An 18,375-nucleotide genomic window follows, 5' to 3' on the forward strand; every position below is an offset into this window, starting at 1 on the left:
TTTTATTGCGAAATTCCGCAAAAAAACGCTAAAAATCCTGACGTGTGCACATACCCTAAGGATGGCTTGTTTCACCTGCATGGAGAGCTCCTTTGACTGCATGTTTACTTCACAGCAAAACCTTCCAAATGCAGCACCACACCTCAAATCAACTCCAGGCCTTTTATCTGCTTAATTGAGAATGACATAACGAAGGGATTGCCCACACCTGTCCATGAAATAGCCTTGGAGTCAATTGTCCAATTACTTTTGGTCCCTTTAAAAACAGGGTGATACATGTTAAGGGGCTGAAACTCCTAAACCCTTCATCCAATTTTAATGTGGATACTCTCAAATGAAAGCTGAAAGTCTGAACTTCAACTGCATCTGAATTGTTTTGTTTAAATTTCATTGTGGTAATGTCTATAACCAAAATTAGAAAAATGTCTCTGTCCAAATATACTGTATATATGGACCTAACTGTATGCTAAGCACTAGTAGGCTGTCAGTTGTACCCAATGAGATGTGATTATAAGATCTGGGGCAAGATTAGGCCAGGGGAGAGATGCCTTGCCGAACTAGTCCTGTCTCATTCATGTATCTGAGGTTAGTGTCACGCCTACTTTTCTTTTTTCTTCTTTTTTTTTTTCCCCCTCTTATCTGAGAAAGTCAGACCAATACAATCCCTGACAAAAATTATGTAATCACCGGCCTTGGAGGATGTTCATTCCGTTGTTTAACCTCTTAGTGACAGAGCCAATTTGGTACTTAATGACCGAGCCAATTTTTGCAATTCTGACCACTGTCACTTTATGAGGTTATAACTCTGGAACGCTTCAACGGATCCCGCTGATTCTGAGATTGTTTTTTCATGACATATTGTACTTCATGTTAGTGGTAACATTTCTTCGATATTACTTGCGATTATTTATGAAAAAAACGGAAATATGGCGAAAATGTTTAAAATTTGCAATTTTCAAACTTTGTATTTTGTATCTGAGATGTTTTGTTTCCGCTGACCAGGATGATTGGGTGTCATTTTTGCCGTTGGCTGAGTTCGCCCTTAATAATCGGGCCAGCTCGGCTACCTTGGTCTCTCCATTTTTCTGCAATTCTGGGTTCCATCCTCGTTTCTCTTCAGGACAGGTTGAGTCTTCGGACTGTCCTGGTGTGGATTCTGTGGTGGACAGGTTGCAGCAGATCTGGACTCATGTAGTGGAGAATTTGACCTTGTCCCAGGAGAAGGCTCAGCTTTTCGCTAATCGCAGACGCCGTGTGGGACCCCGACTTCGTGTTGGGGATCTGGTTTGGTTATCTTCTCGTCATATTCCTATGAAGGTTTCCTCTCCTAAATTTAAACCTCGTTTTATTGGTCCGTATAGGATTTCTGAGATTCTCAATCCGGTGTCTTTTCGTCTGATCCTCCCAGACTCCTTTTCCATACATAATGTATTCCATAGGTCGTTGTTGAGGAGATACGTGGCACCTATGGTTCCATCTGTGGAGCCTCCTGCCCCTGTTTTGGTGGAGGGGGAATTGGAGTATATTGTGGAGAAGATTTTGGATTCTCGTGTCTCTAGACGGAAACTCCAGTATCTGGTCAAATGGAAGGGTTATGCTCAGGAAGATAATTCCTGGGTTTTTGCCTCTGATGTCCATGCCCCAGATCTTGTTCGTGCCTTTCATGTGGCTCGTCCTGGTCGGCCTGGGGGTTCTGGTGAGGGTTCGGTGACCCCTCCTCAAGGGGGGGATACTGTTGTGAATTCTGTGGCTGAGTTCACTTCTGTGGTCACAAGTGGTATTGCAGTCTCTGGGTTTCCTCCCTCAGGTGTTTTGGTGAGCTCGTTGGCTGCCTTGCTATTTAGCTCCACCTGAGTCTGTCTTCCTTGCTCCTTGTCAATGTTCCAGTGTTGGATCTGAGCTACTGCATCTTTCCTTGGGCCTGCTGCTCTGCTAGATAAGTGCTTCTAGTTTGTTTTCTGTTTTTTCTGTCCAGCTTGCTATTAACTTTTGCTGGAAGCTCTGAGAAGCAAAGGGGTGCACCGCCGTGCTGTTAGTTCGGCACGGTGGGTCTTTTTGTCCCTTTGCGTGGTTTTCGTTTTAGGGTTTTTTGTAGACTGCATAGTTCTCTTTGCTTACTTATGAGGTAAGTCAGGCTTGTATTTCTATCTTCAGGCTAGTCAGCTCCTCAGGCAGTGCCGAGTTGCATAGGTAGTGATAGGCGCAATCCACTGCTGCTTATAGTTGTGTGAGGATAGATCAGGTACTGCAGTCTACAGAGATTCCACGTCTCAGAGCTCGTCCTATTGTTTTTGGTAATTGCCAGATCTCTGTATGTGCGCTGATTACTGCACGCTGTGTTGCCTGATTGCCAGCCATAACATAACCCTTTACGTGCTTCACAGGAACTGAAACAATGTGGAAGGAAAAAAAATGAACATTTAACTTTTTTTTGCAAACATCTTAATTCAGAACCATTTTTTTTATTTTCACAAGTGTAAAAACAGAAATGTAACTATAAATTGTTATGCAATTTCTCCTGAATACGCCAATACCCCATATGTGGTGGTAAACCACTGTTTGGGCGCACCGCAGAGCTTGGAAGTGAAGGAGCGCCGTTTTACTTTTTCAATGTAGAATTGGCTGGAATTGAGATTGGACGCCATGTCGCATTTGGAGAGCCCCTGATGTGCCTAAACAGTAGAAACCCCCCACAAGTGACACCATTTTGGAAACTAGACCCCTTAAGGAACTTATCTAGATGTGTGGTGAGAACTTTGAATGCCCAAGTACTTCACAGAAGTTTAGAATGCAGAGTCGTGAAAATAAAAAATATTTTTTTTTCCACAAAAAAGATATTGTAGCCCCCAAGTTTTTATTTTCACAAGGGTAACAGGAGAAATTGGACCACTAAAGTTGTTGTCCAATTTATCCTGAGTATGCTGATGCCCCATATGTGGGGGTAACCCACTGTTTGGGCGCACGGCAGAGCTCAGAAGGGAGGGAGCACCATTTGACTTTTTGAGCGCAAAATTGGCTATCGTGTTTGGAGACCCCCTGATGTACCTAAACAGTGGAAACCCCCCAATTCTAGCTCCAACCCTAACCCCAACACACCCCTAACCCTAATCCCAACCTGATCCATAATCCTAATCACTAACCCTAACCATAATCACAACCCTTACCCCAAAACAACCCTAATGTCAACCCTAATCAAAACCCTAAATCCAACACACCCCTAATCCTAATCTCAACCCTAACCTCAAACCTAACCCTAATCCCAAGCGTAACCCTAATGCCAACCCTAACCCTAATACCAACCCTAATCCAAACCCTAACCCTAATCCCAACTCTAACCCTAACTTTAGCCCCAACCCTAACCCTAGCCCTAAGGCTACTTTCACACTTGCGTTGTTTGGCATCCGTCGCAATCCGTCGTTTTGGACAAGAAACGGATCCTGCAAATGTGCCCGCAGGATGCGTTTTTTGCCCATAGACTTGTATTGCCGACGGATCGTGACGGATGGCCACACGTCGTGCACTGGATCAGTGTTTTGGCGGACCGTCGGCACAAAAAAACGTTCAATGTAACGTTTTTTTGTACGTCGCATCCGCCATTTCTGACCGCGCATGCGTGGCCGTAACTCCGCCCCCTCCTCCCCAGGACATAGATTGGGCAGCGGATGCGTTGAAAAACTACATCCGCTGCCCACGTTGTGCACAATTTTCACAACGTGCGTCGGTATGTCGGGCCGATGCATTGCGACGGCCCCGTACCGACATAAGTGTGAAAGAAGCCTAACCCTAAATTTAGCCCCAACCCTAACCCTAAATTTAGCCCTAACCCTAGCCCTAACCCTACCCCAACCTCCTCTTTTACATTTGTCCCACCCACACTCCATTACACAGACAGATGGAATGAGATAGATAACTGTAGATAGATATATGGATAGTTAGTCTTTCTCTCTTTCTCTTTCTCTTTCTCTTTCTCTTTCTCTTTCTCTTTCTCTCTTCCATTTTTTTCAAAAATTCGCCTGATCCTGCCTGACAGAAACAAACTGATGTGTGAAAGTAGCCTAACTATCCATGTATCTGCATCTATCCATCAGGCAGGTTCCGGCAAATTTTCAAAAAAACAGATCCGTTGCAAATAGTGAAAAACCTGATGCAACTGACCTGTTTTTTTTTTTGTTTTTTTTTGTGAAAGAACGGAAAATGTACATGATTTCAATGGAAAAATGCATGAAAAACCAGATTCAGAGGCCAAATTCATCATTTCACATCTCAGTTTCATACATTTTTCACCGGACAGAAAAAAAACGTTTTTCTGTACGTTTTCTCCTTCCCCTGGAAACAGCTGTTCTGATGGACCCGCCAAAAAAAGGATGAGACGTGTGGCCATCAGGAGCAATCCGGCGCTAATACAACTCTATGAGAAAAAAAACGGATCCGGCGGTAAACCACGGATCTGTTTTTTCAAAACTCGCCGGATTGTGCCTGACGGCAAAAACCTGATGTGTGAAAGTAGCCAGATAGATATATGGATAGATATATATTTATGTATCTACAGATATATCTATCTATAAATATATCTATAGATAGATATAGCCATAGTTATCCATGTATAGATATATAGATTTATCTATGGATATATCTGTGAATATATCCATAGATATACAGTCATGGTCAAAAGTATTGACACCCCTGCAATTCTGTCAGATAATACTCAGTTTCTTCCTGAAAATGATTGCAAACACAAATTATTTGGTATTATTATCTTCATTTAATTTGTCTTAAATGAAAAAACACAGAAGAGAATGAAGCAAAAAGCAAAACATTGATCATTTCACACAAAACTCCAATAATGGGCCAGACAAAAGTATTGGCACCCTCAGCCAAATACTTGGTTGCACAACCTTTAGCCAAAATAACTGCGACCAACCGCTTCCGGTAACCATCAATGAGTTTCTTACAATGCTCTGCTGGAATTTTAGACCATTCTTCTTTGGCAAACTGCTCCAGGTCCCTGATATTTGAAGGGTGCCTTCTCCAAACTGCCATTTTTAGATCTCTGCACAGGTGTTCTATGGGATTCAGGTCTGGACTCATTGCTGGCCACCTTAGAAGTCTCCAGTGCTTTCTCTCAAACCATTTTCTAGTGCTTTTTGAAGTGTGTTTTGGGTCATCGTCCTGCTGGAAGACCCATGACCTCTGAGGGAGACCCAGCTTTCTCACACTGGGTCCTACATTATGCTGCAAAATTTGTTGGTAGTCTTCAGACTTCATAATGCCATGCACACTGTCAAGCAGTCCAGAGGCAGCAAAGCAACCCCAAAACATCAGGGAACCTCCGTCATGTTTGACTGTAGGGACCGTGTTCTTTTCTTTGAATGCCTCTTTTTTTTTCCTGTAAACTCTATGTTGATGCCTTTGCCCATAAAGCTCTTCTTTTTTCTCATCTGACCAGAGAACATTCTTCCAAAACGTTTTAGGCTTTTTAAGGTAAATTTTTGGCAAACTCCAGCCTGGATTTTTGATGTCTCGGGGTAAGAAGTGGGGTCTTCCTGGGTCTCCTACCATACAGTCCCTTTTCATTCAGACGCCGACGGATAGTACGGCTTGACACTGTTGTACCCTCGGACTGCACGGCAGCTTGAACTTGTTTTGATGTTAGTCGAGGTTCTTTATCCAACATCCGCACAATCTTGCGTTGAAATCTCTTGTCAATTTTACTTTTCCATTAACATCTAGTTAGGTTAGCCACAGTGCCATGGCCTTTAAACTTCTTGATGACACTGCGCACTGTAGACACAGGAACATTCAGGTCTTTGGAGATGGACTTGTAGCCTTGAGATTGCTCATGCTTCCTCACAATTTGGTTTCCCAAGTCCTCAGACAGTTCTTTGGTCTTCTTTCTTTTCTCCATGCTCAATGTGGTACACACAAGGACACAGGACAGAGGTTGAGTCAACTTTAATCCATGTCAACTGGCTGCAAGTGTGATTTACTTATTGCCAACACCTGTTAGGTGCCACAGGTAAGTTACAGGTGCTGTTAATTACACAAATTAGAGAAGCATCACATGGTTTTTCCAACAGTGCCAATACTTTTGTCCACCCCCTTTTTATGTTTGGTGTGGAATTATATCCAATTTGGCTTTAGGACAATTCTTTGTGTTTTTTCATTTAAGACAAATTAAATGAAGATAATAATACCAAATAATTTGTGATTACAATCATTTTCAGGAAGAAACTGAGTATTATCTGACAGAATTGCAGGGGTGTCAATACTTTTGGCCATGACTGTAGGCTCTCCAGGACTTTCAGTACAGACCATTCAGGTCCATACTCAGACATGTGACCCCCACCCTGGTCACATTATATACTTGTAACCACTCCCCTAGGTGGGAGTGTGTGTGGCTAGTTCAACCCGCCCATCTTTACTTCAGGCTGACAGTGCAGAGTATCTTCCTCTGCGACACACATACCGGCCATTCACAATAATGCCTGACTTTGACTCATCACCACAGTTATGCCTGCGATTGCCAACTGTTCTTATGGCCTCAATACGCCTCCATGTATATTCTGGGAAGACCATGCAGCGCCCCCTACCTGTAACAGGGATCACTGCATTACAGTACTCACTGTGTTTTTGAATTGCTGCTGTAAATATGGTGGTATGACAGGGGCATAGCCTTACTGCGGGATGATTTGTTGTTACATGACGTTTTAAATGTTTTTAACTTTGCAGTGTTGTAACTTTAATAAAGATTCTGGTATTGCTTATATGGTGCAATCCAGTCTTCCTATCCATGGACGATGAGCGGAAACTCTGCATCCTACTGGGGGAAGAGGAATCAACAGCGTAGATCGCCGCTCAATACATCACCATATGTCATAAGCTGAGAGGAACTTAAAACACCCCATTCCCGTAATCCCCAATCCCCTCCCATGTCACATCTATTTTCCTTGCTTTGGCAACACTAAATGTATTTTGGTCTTTCCAATAAAGCCTATTTGAGTTTGGTGATCCCCGTGTTCTGCGTGCTACACTTTTTTTTTTTTTCCTTGACCTATTATCGCAGACATATCGTGCATGCTGCAATTATTTATTTTCCCCAATAATGGCAGCATTACTAATCCACATAAAACACCCTATAAAGGAGTTGTCCTAGATACTCTATATTAGCTGAGGTTATTGATCTGGGGACCGGACAAGTTCCTTATTAAGACAATGCCATGAGTGGATCCGAAAGAAAAAGTATAAATAAAATCCAAATATTACAGCCATTTTCTTTCTAATTCTTGATCAGGTGTTGAGGAGAAGGTGGACCGAAACTCTATAAAAAGCCAACACGGCACCGAGGTGTCGCCACGCAGATCCGAGGACCGATCTCCAGAGAGTAAGCAGGACATAGTATGTCATAGATTGTAATGGGTTTAATGGCTTCAGTGGGATGCAGATTTATTGGGCATTTTATTATTAAACGGTTAGTGTGTGTGTGAGCATGTGTGTATATGTATGTGTGTGTGTATATATACTGTATTTATGAAAAATGCATAAAATTAGAGGTACAGACTCCATGTAATGCGTGTCCACACCAGTCCGACGTCCTCCTCATGAGTTGATTAATGACGATGCCTGTGTGGTATTGATACAAATTACGGGTACATTGATTTTATACTTGTAATTTCATGCCTATTTGGTTTTTTTTATATCTTCTTTGAATAACTTTTTAACCATAAAATTCTCACTTAGTCTATGTCCTGCTGGATCCTGTCTGTATTCCATCAAGACCTCCCCCCAATCAATAGTGCACAACGCTCAGTATTTTTCCCTGGGCTTATTTGCATGGATGCCCAGACATCACCAATGCTCCTGAGCGGCGGCTGCAGCTGGTTCCTTGTGCACTCGGCCCTATACATACACTGGCCCCCAGTATTGTGCCTGGTCACTGCACAACCCCCTGAGGAGAGCATACAGTGAGTGTTTTTTTTTTCCCTAAGAACATATATTTAAAATTTTGAATTTAAAAAATATTGTTTACTAAGTGCATATTGTGTGGGTCGTATATGCTTCAGCCTGCAAAGATGCCATCCATCAGCCACTGGGACCCATCATAAGGAAACCTATGCCACATGTGTTTGTGTAGTCACACTGTAGGAAGCTCAGATTGAGAACACAATGAATCTGCCGATGGCCACACGACCCTATCTGCTAGGGCTTTTCCTGGCTTTCTTTTGGTTAAATGCACAGACACAATGGCTCTGATTAGTTAAGGCCTGCGTTCTGTACACCAGTATTCATGAAGACTGCGTTAATCTTTGGCGCCTCCTACGACTGCCGGGGGCTCGTGTACATTTTAGGCATAATTTACGGCATATTTTTGATGAATTTGTCAGTCAAGCCGTACCCCTTCTTGTACAAGTTCTGCCTATTTTTCTAAAAGTTGAAGAAGCTGGTTGGAACTGTCAGAAAAAATGACAAAAGTTGGAACATGATTGGACCCAGTTACACCAAAAAATTGCAACATTTCAAGGAGCTTTATGCCAGAATACTGGTGACCGTGCCTTGATGAATTGGGCCTGTGTGTATTTTGCCTTTAGTTTGATCTTCAGTGATTTACCCATGTGTGATGCAAAAGTACAATATGTGAACTGGACAAATGATGCAACAAGAACCCATTGCATTGTAAGGAGGTGAAGCACAAGAAGAGTCCGGGGGCGGTTACCTTCTCGGCTCTGTGCCTGAAACCATTGAGCTGTGCTACAGGTTCCCCAGGGGGCAGACTGGGACAGGAAGGAAGCCGGGCAGAGAGCCGGAAAGGCATGCGTGCAAGGAACAGAGGAGCGTGAGCAGTGGTCAGAGCAGGGTGCAGCTGCGCTCTGGGAGAGAGAGAGCTCCCGGTCTGAGGACAAATACAGGGAGATTGCCCAGAAAGACTGCAACTTGAGAGTACATGAAAGCGGACTCTGCTGTGACTGGAGAGGGGTGCTTTGAGACCCGTGTAGAGACTGTGACCCCCTGGTCCCCATGGTATCTGTACAGAGACTGTGACCCCAGGTACCCATGGTATCAGTGCAGAGCCCCTGATTCCTGGTGAGAGACTTAATAATAGACTGACCATTGTTTTCCCGGGATAGACTGTGCTGTAAAAGCTAAAGACTGTGCATATCACATTAACCCCTTCATGACCGGGGGATTTTTCGTTTTTCCGTGTTCGTTTTTCGCTCCCCTCCTTCCCAGAGCCATAACTTTTTTATTTTTCTGTCAATTTGGCCATGCGAGGGCTTATTTTTTGCGGGACGAGTTGTACTTTTGAACGACATCATTGGTTTTAGCATGTCGTGTACTAGAAAACGGGGAAAAAATTCCAAGTGCGGTGAAATTGCAAAAAAAGTGCAATCCCACATTGGTTTTTTGTTTGGCTTTTTTGCTAGGTTCACTAAATGCTAAAACTGATCTGCCATTATGATTCTCCAGGTCATTACGAGTTCATAGACACCAAACATGACTAGGTTATTTTTTATCTAAGTGGTGAAAAAAAAATTCCAAACTTTGCTAAAAAAAAAAAAATTGCGCCATTTTCCGATACTCGTAGCGTCTCCATTTTTCATCATCTGGGGTCGGTTGAGGGCTTATTTTTTGCGTGCCGAGATGACTTTTTAATGATAGCATTTCGGTGCAGATACGTTCTTTTGATCGCCCGTTATTGCATTTTAATGCAATGTCGCGGCGACCAAAAAAACGTAATTCTGGCGTTTCTAATTTTTTTCCCGCTACGCTGTTTAGCGATCAGGTTAATACTTTTTTTTAATTGATAGATCGGGCGATTCTGAGCGCGGCGATACCAAATATGCGTAGATTTGATATTTTTTTTTTATTGATTTATTTTGATTGGGGCGAAAGGGGGGTGATTTAAACTTTTATGTTTTTTTTATTTTTTTCACATTTTTTTAAACTTTTTTTTTTTTTAACTTTTGCCATGCTTCAATAGCCTCCATGAGAGGCTAGAAGCAGGCATAGCACGATCGGCTCTGCTACATAGCAGCGATCTGCTGATCGCTGCTATGTAGCAGAATTGCCCGTGTGCTGTGAGCGCCGACCACAGGGTGGCGCTCACAGTGACGGGCAATCAGTAACCATAGAGGTCTCAAGGACCTCTATGGTTACCATTCACAAGCATCGCCGACCCCCGATCATGTGACGGGGGTCGGCGATGACGTCATTTCCGGCCACCCGGCCGGAAGCAGTAGTTAAATGCCGCTGTCTGCGTTTGACAGCGGCATTTAACTAGTTAATAGGTGCGGGCAGATCGCGATTCTGCCCGCGCCTATTACGGGCACATGTCAGCTGTTCAAAACAGCTGACATGTCCCGGCTTTGGTGCGGGCTCACCGCGGAGCCCTGCATCAAAGCAGGGGAGCCGGCATCGGACGGTATAGTACGTCCGATGCCGGTAAGGGGTTAATTCCCAAAACCCCAGGCAGCGGGCTCCTAGAGACTACTCAGCCCACGGACAACAGAGGGACGACACGTGCCGCTGTTTCTTGGCGCCTACGTTGGAGAAGACGACCCTTCAAGCAAGTCCTCATCAGACTGATAAGTGTTCTTTTCTCAAGAAATCCTGCTTACTTCTGTTACTGTTTGACTCCCATATTTTTGCACTGTTTTATTGCTAGTTATATTCCATTGCTTCCTCACTGCGAGGAGAACCTGATTCCTGTTATTAAACCCCTCAACTGCTGGTCTGTGTGTTCCGTGGTGACATACTCAGTACCTGCATACTATTACAGCATGTTTAGCGATTAAAAAGCATCTGCTGTATTTTAATATTTTCCATCTTAAAAAATATGCTTTTACTTTTTTCCCATCCAGAAAGCAGTTTTCATCCCACGCTATGGCTTATTGTAGACCCTAATGTGGTGATGCCATGCCCGGAGCGGTCTTCACCCCGTCCTGATCCTCCCGCTTCCTACAAGGCCCGGTCTCGTGTCCACTGTTCAGCCATAGAAGATGCTGATGATGAAGCATTAACATCCAGCAGTGAACTGGTAAGGCTACTTTCACACTAGCGTTGTTTGCTGTACGTCGCAATGCGTCGTTTTGGAGAAAAAACGCATCCTGCAAATGTGCCCGCAGGATGCTTTTTTTTTCTTTATAGACTTGCATTAGCGACGCATTGCGACGTGTTGCCACACGTCGCATCCTTCGTGCGACGGATGCGTCGTGATTTTGGCGGCCGCGATGCACAAAAAACATTCCATGTAACTTTTTTTGTGCGTCGAGTCCGCCATTTCCGACCACGCATGCGCGTCCAGAACTCCGCCCAATCCTCCCCGGACCTTACAATGGGGCAGCGGATGCGTTGTAAAACTGCATCCACTGCCCCTGTTCTTTGTTCGCAGTTTGCGTCGGGCCGACGCTAGTGTAAAAGTAGCCTAACATAACCTGTACTGCCACCTTTCTTTATATGTAAAGTGCTCTTATCATGGCCCAACATCAGCTAGATAAAGCCAGGGCCCTGGCAGTGTTTGAGATATATACTGTAAGCTATTGTGGTAATATCATTCTTTAAAATAAACAAGAATTATTTTAAGTGTTTAGAATTTTTTTTATAGTATTGTTTAATCCTTGTAAAGAAATCTGGAACACTGTCAACATGTAATAAAAAAAAAAGCCTAAAAAAAATAGGTAGTTTCAGGTTGTCTGCCCCTTCTTCCTACTTGCTGTGTTTCCATGTAACTGATCTCATGAATTCTCTTTTCCCAGTGTACAGAAGCCAACGTCTTTATGTCCAGCTCTCCTTCCGCTCGCATACAAAGACTCAAGTACAGGAAGGGTCAAGTACCAAAACCTCCATATGAAGCTTGGCCTCGTCCTCCCATCAACTACTGCAACTTGATCTCACTGGCTCTGAAGAACAGTGGGGACGGCAGCCTGAATGTCCAGCAAATCTACAGCTTCGTCAGGTAGTGACTCTGGAAACCATATACACCTGCCCTGGTATGAGTCAGTAGAAGAGAAACTTTGGGGGAGACTTACCCCTGTTCCATCCACCCAGTGATGCTTTCATGTTTGTTTTTTATCTATTGTGAGGGGGCTGCAGCTAAAGGCTTTTCTTAAACCTGAGAAACGTATTGTAAATAAGCAAAGTCACAAAATAGAATAAATGTATCAAAGATGTGAACCACTTGTTGGCACAATATATTGGAGCCTATGGAACAGCACTTGGAGCGCTCCCAGACGCAGGGCCGCGGGTTACTCGGTACCGGTCCTCTCTGTCTCAGTTCTTAGGTTGTCACGGTGGCTGGACCCGGTCCGTGACCCTGCTAAGGGGCGTCCAATAAAAGGGGTGATGAAAGACGGCTAATGTTTCGTGACGCCAGCTGTGGTATTCGGTCAAGTCGACCGACGCTGCTTGGGGTCCACTGGGGTGATGTGATGGCAGCTAGATGGTGTAACTTCCCACAAGTGAAGTATATCCCCAGGGCTTCCCAGTAGTGTAGGTGGTGATGGTGTGAGGTGCAGTCAATAATGAGGACACAGGGTTGCAGTCTCTTTACCTCTTTACTGGTGACTTTGGGATCCTCAATCCAGAGCACAGTAAACAGGGCTATCTGAGACCGGCCAGTCCGAAGGCACATCCAGAGTTCCCTTTGCAGGTGGAAATCAGTGCCTACCACTAGCGCCTGTGTGTTGTAGTTCTTCCCTGCTGAGCATTCGGGATAGTCCTCACAACTTCTGTTCTCGTTCTTTCTCTTTCTCTCTCTCTCTCCGTCCCCCAAGTTTATCTGGATAGGACGCACCCGTTTGACGGGAAGGCTCAGAACTATTCTGGGACCCTAGAGACGCCCCTCTCCACGCTTGCCCCCTGTGTCTGCTTAGGTGATGTATGGTAGACAGCCAACCTATAATTAACTGTCCTGCGGTATTTGAAGTAAGGCATAGAGTCAGTTACTTCCTCGGTGTTCCGGTCACCGGCTACGCGCCTCAGTAGGATGTTGCCGTTCTCGGGGCACGACTCCTACTGGCTCTCTTTTGTGCTTTGATCTCGTTTCTCACTTTCCACAATATCCTTCTCTTCGTATCCCTTTCTTAGGATACTGCCGCAAGGTAGTGCAGGCGCGGTTCCGTTGCTTTCTATTCGTTCTGCTAGGCCCCTGTCAGGAACCCACCCCTGACAGATCCTCCCTGGACTCTCCCAGGCTGCGTTCTGTCCTAACTTCCTATCCGACCCCTAGTTTTACCAGTATGAGGAGTGGCCTAATACATAGTGCCTTTTGCTCCCCCTAGTGGCCAGAGTGTGAAGTGTAATGTGTGCTTGTGATACCTGGTCAGGTGAACTCCTTTAGTGCAATCAGGCATAACATCACCATCCTTAGCGGCAGAGCGACATTAATGCAACGACCAGGACTCTGGGGCGTTGCACAGTCATATGGAAATGTCTAATATTAATAGTAAGTTATGTCTAATAAATCATACAATGTCAGCCATTTCCAGACAATTGTCATAGAGACCAACTACAAATCTCCCTCATGGAGGAGCATAACCCTCATGCAGCTGATCAACTGTGAAATAACCATGTATCCGTGTGATCCAGCGAGTGATGGCCGTGGTGTTTGTGTGTGATATTCCTCATTGCTGCAGTAAGTTTTTATAAAGTGACCTGTTTATTAGCGGAGGCCAGAGGTGGTCAGGATTACAGAAATAACCGACAAGCCGCCTGCGATGATTCTATAACATAGAAGTGAACAAGGGATACAGAAATGATGTAGCGCTGTCGCCCCGACCACCTCTAGCGGAGAGATAACAGCTGTTCTGCCTCGGTCATGAATAGCGGACACAGGGATGCACCTTTTATGCACCTTCTGGTGTGAAGGGGTAATATATACAGTGGGCTGAACATCTGCAAAGGATGAGGGTGGTCTGGCGGTCCTTAATCCATGGATCTACTATATAGCATCCCAATGTCAATGGTCGGTTGGGGAGAACCGGAACAAAGCTCTCCAGCGGGGATAATCATTGAACACGCGGTGGGGAAGGGCCCATTGTTAGCCAGTCTCGAAGCAGGTAGATTCAGAATTAACCCCCCCAAAATTCCCAACAATAGCTATGCTGGGGAAAGTCTGGCAGAAAATTTAAGCAATGGAGGGGAGTAACGGAATTTACGAGATATACGCCGATCTGGTTTGAGCCTAGGTTGGCAGAGCTCATGAGATTGCGGGGGTTCGTTCAGTGGAGGCACATTGGCATTTAGTTAGTCTCTTAGTTACTTGATGGGGATGTTATTAAAACATTCGAGACACTTAGGACGGAGTTTCCATTATCCCAGAAGATGTTCTTTCAGTACCTGCAGTTGAGACACGGCCTAAACTGTTAAATCAGGGGTCGCGCCTGATTCTGCAGCCCGATAGCTTGTTGAATCTTATTGGGCCTTGGAGGAGTACGAGGGGGTTCTTTACCTTGATGTATAGGGGTCTGATGGATACCTTTTTATTGAAGCATCCGTTAAGGAGAATTGGGTGTCGGACGTGGGACCTTTGTCGGAGTTCATACTTCAATATATCCCCAGGGCGTCCTTGAGTGAGGTTAAGGCCTGTTTCATACTTCCGTCTGCTGGCGGGCGTCGTAATGTGTTGTTGTGATGTATCTACGGACGTTGTACAAATAGTGAAAAACGTGTGTAACGCATCCAGTGTTTTGACGGATGCGTTACACACGTTGCTGCCTGAATTTCAATGGAGAAATTTAGAGAGAGAGAGAGATTTCCCCGGGTTGGAATATACTTCCAGGCATGCTCAGAAGTAAAAACTGCATCCGTCACTGGATTCCTGCGTTTCAGTGTGCGCAGGATCCAGTGTCCATAGGCTCCCATTCTGTGGAACGACGTATGCCGCAGGAGACGTTGGGGAACACTGCAGACAAAATGTTTCATGGAACGTTTTTTGGAAAAGACGAGCCGTCAAATTCAGCAGGATCCAGTGCATGACGGACGAAACATGGATGAGGAAGGCAGGTCTGAGATGTGACTCGAAATACCCAAGGTGCGGTGAGGAGGATGCAGATTTGATACATATGATGTGGTCCTGCGCTCGCCTCCAACCCTTTTGGGTGAGGGTGCTTAACTTGATTCAAGAGGTGACAGGGGTAAATGTTGTGCGTAACCCGCTGACTTACCTTCTCGGCTGTATGGATGATATTGCTACGGATGAATGTGGAAGGCTGACTATCGCAAGATTGTTGTCTGCTGCGAGAAAGCTTATTGCGATGCATTGGTTGGATGAAAAAACGCCAGGGGAAAAAGGAATTTATCAACAAGATACATTTTATTGTCCTTATGGAAAGGAATATATACAACAAGAGAGGTCAGAATACAAAATTTGAAAATGTGTGGTGCGGATGGATGGATCACCCAGTCATGGCGTCTGCTGAGTTACTGCAAAGTAGAATGGGGGTTGTTTAGTTGATTATGGGGGGACTTCTACATGTACAGGTGTGTTTTTGTAAAGCTTGATATCCTTTCTCAAGGGGTGATGTTGTCAGATGGTTTTTGGATAGCGGGCAAGGGATTGGGGGGAGGGGGGAGAGGGGTTGGTTAGGGGGTAAGCGTGTTGTTTAGTAAAATGAAAATGTGTTATCAGGTCATGTATCCAATGTACTTGTCTGAAAATTGTATCAGACTGTGTTAATGGCGTGTCATATGCTTTATTAAAAAATGTGATTAAAAAAAATAAATACAGTGGGCTGCCAGTCGCTGAGACGCCAATTCAAAACAAACAACCAATTTCCATATCTAACATTTACAGTGATGGTTGGATAAAAGGCTAATATGATGGTCTTGATGAATTGATTAAATTTACGGTAGTCAATGTTAAAGCAACTGACAAACTAATATCTGATTGGCTACTTTTTTTTTCCAATTGTATATTGTGTAATAGTTTACATTTACCCCCCCTTCTTAGAGAGCATTTCCCCTTTTTCCGGGTTGCTCCAGATGCCTGGAAGAACACTGTTCGGCACAACCTATGCTTCAGCAGCAGTTTTGAGAAGAGCGCTGGGTGGGTCTGTGCGGATGGACACCGGCGTTCCTGTCTGTGGAAACTAACACGACAAGGGAGGATGAAGTTCAGAAGCGACATGCGTGCCCTGTCCGAGGAGCTGCTGCTTGTGTTACGTAGAAGCATGAACAAGCCAGGTAATTGGAAGGTCCATTCCACCTGCTCCTACAGGCGCTAATGTCACAGGGCAATGCGTTTTAATACTTCCAATTATGTTCATATTTGGGAAATTTGTTGCAGATTTGTTTGTAACTCAAAATTTGATTTAGATAAATTTTCAGAATTTTTTGCAACAAATATGATGTAACTCACATATTCCTTAGTGAGAAAAATAGCTCCCAAAGAAAAACGAAGTGCAGAGAAGAAAATATGATTAAAAATTATATTTATTAACAAATTTTAAAAGCATAACAATCAAATACACCAAGTAGGGGCAAAAGGAAGACAGGGGGGATGTATGCCACCAGACAAAATCTGGGGAGACGAATCTACTCCAGGCCACCGTATGATATAATTTAAAACCCCGAGGGGTAACATATGATTTTTATAAATGGTGCCACCAATACATGTAACTGGGAAGCATAATATAGCACAAAAATTAACTCCACGCTGTAGAAAATGGATAATATATGACCACTGAAAATAATGCTCCTATAGTTACTGACACATGAGAACCTACAGTTCTATCCAGTTGTGCAAAAAGAGTTAATGCTAACAGGCTGGAGGGTAGATTCCCTATGAAAAGACATAGAAGGAGAGGTTCCTACTGAAAGGTGAAGGAGACTCGTACAGCTGGTCACTAGGTTCTTTACCTGCGTTTTGAATGGAGGTGCAGAGATGTGCCTAGCACAGGTGGCAGGAGGCAGGTGCGGATCCCCGGGCGCCTGGGGATCCGCACCTGCCTCCTGCCACCTGTGCTAGGCAAAATAAAGAACCTAGTGACCAGCTGTACGAGTCTCCTTCACCTTTCAGTAGGAACCTCTCCTTCTATGTCTTTTCATAGGGAATCTACCCTCCAGCCTGTTAGCATTAACTTTTTGCACAACTGGATAGAACTGTAGGTTCTCATGTGTCAGTAACTATAGGAGCATTATTTTCAGTGGTCATATATTATCCATTTTCTACAGCGTGGAGTTAATTTTTGTGCTATATTGTGCTTCCCAGTTACATGTATTGGTGGCACCATTTATAAACATCATATGTTACCCCTCGGGGTTTTAAATTTTATCATACGGTGGCCTGGAGTAGGTTCATCTCCCCAGATTTTGTCTGGTGGCATACATCCTCCCCTGTCTTCCTTTTGCCCCTACTTGGTGTATTTGATTGTTATGCTTTTAAAATTTGTTAATAAATATAATTTTTAATCATATTTTCTTCTCTGCACTTCGTTTTTCCTTGGGAGCTATTTTTCCCACTAAGGAATATGTGAGTTATTGTTATTTGAAGTGTCTTCAGCCTGTCTGAAATAGGACTATGGGAATTAACAAATATGATGTGTTTAAACATATCCCAATAATCAAAAATGCACTTCTTGGGGGAAAAAGATTCTGCTTTCAATACAAAGCATTGGTAGTTTTAGCAGGTTTCGGACATAAGAGCTAAACTTTCTTTAAAAAAAAATGTTTTTAAATATTTTTATTGTATTTTAATATTTAATGTGGTAAGAAATTGTAAAATGTCCTGCAAATGAACCAGATTAATGCATTGAGCCTAGTAAGCAATTTTTAATGATTTTTGTTTCATTTTGTAGCACTGATGGAACTGATGTTTGGGATGTGACGTGCCTACAGTCTTCATCTCTTCCAGACTGTATGATCTTGTCTGGATTCTCCACAGAGCTTAATCTATACTGGGATTACCGTAATTAAAAAAACTAATAATAATAATTTAAAGTATTCCTGAATTCAAGGGATTTTCTCAGTTATGTTGCACTTTATCAGATTTTTCTTCACATTAAAATAGTTATTTCGCTCCAATCTTTATCTGGTCTTTTTATTATTAGAATAACGAAGCTGCATTATATGGTCCAAATAATTGGAACACTTGTGTAAATCTATGACTTCAGCTTTTTTTTATGCAGTTCCAGTACCACAGGTGTAGAAAATCCACCCCATCGCCATGCTGTCAGCCTTCACTAACATTTATGGACGACTTGTCCTAAAGAGCTGACTGATACCAGTGCAGTCCTGTAATAGAAGTCACTAGTGATGAGTGAGTATACTCGTTGCTCAGGTTTTCCCAAGCACGCTCGCGTGATCTCCGAGTATTTGTGACTGATCGGAGATTTAGTTTTCATCGCCGCAGCTGAATGATTTACAGCTACTAGCCAGGCTGAG

At 43.8% G+C, this 18,375-nt stretch overlaps 1 protein-coding gene across 1 annotated transcript in view; it reads left to right on the forward strand.

Annotated features, from left to right (window-relative positions):
• The window catches only part of FOXR1 (forkhead box R1), a 30,523-nt gene extending 12,528 nt beyond the window's left edge, over positions 1 to 17,995 (forward strand). Inside the window, exons 2-6 of the mRNA XM_069741179.1 lie at positions 7,292 to 7,381; positions 10,857 to 11,032; positions 11,751 to 11,950; positions 15,944 to 16,176; positions 17,790 to 17,995. Of these exons, the coding sequence (XP_069597280.1) occupies positions 7,292 to 7,381; positions 10,857 to 11,032; positions 11,751 to 11,950; positions 15,944 to 16,176; positions 17,790 to 17,818 (728 nt within the window). The 3' untranslated portion in view covers positions 17,819 to 17,995. The remainder of the gene's footprint in view (positions 1 to 7,291; positions 7,382 to 10,856; positions 11,033 to 11,750; positions 11,951 to 15,943; positions 16,177 to 17,789) is intronic.
• Positions 17,996 to 18,375: the final 380 nt, after the last annotated feature.

The sequence above is a fragment of the Ranitomeya imitator genome, chromosome 10 (genome assembly GCF_032444005.1).
Source record: "Ranitomeya imitator isolate aRanImi1 chromosome 10, aRanImi1.pri, whole genome shotgun sequence".
Classification (NCBI taxonomy): Eukaryota; Metazoa; Chordata; class Amphibia; order Anura; family Dendrobatidae; genus Ranitomeya; species Ranitomeya imitator.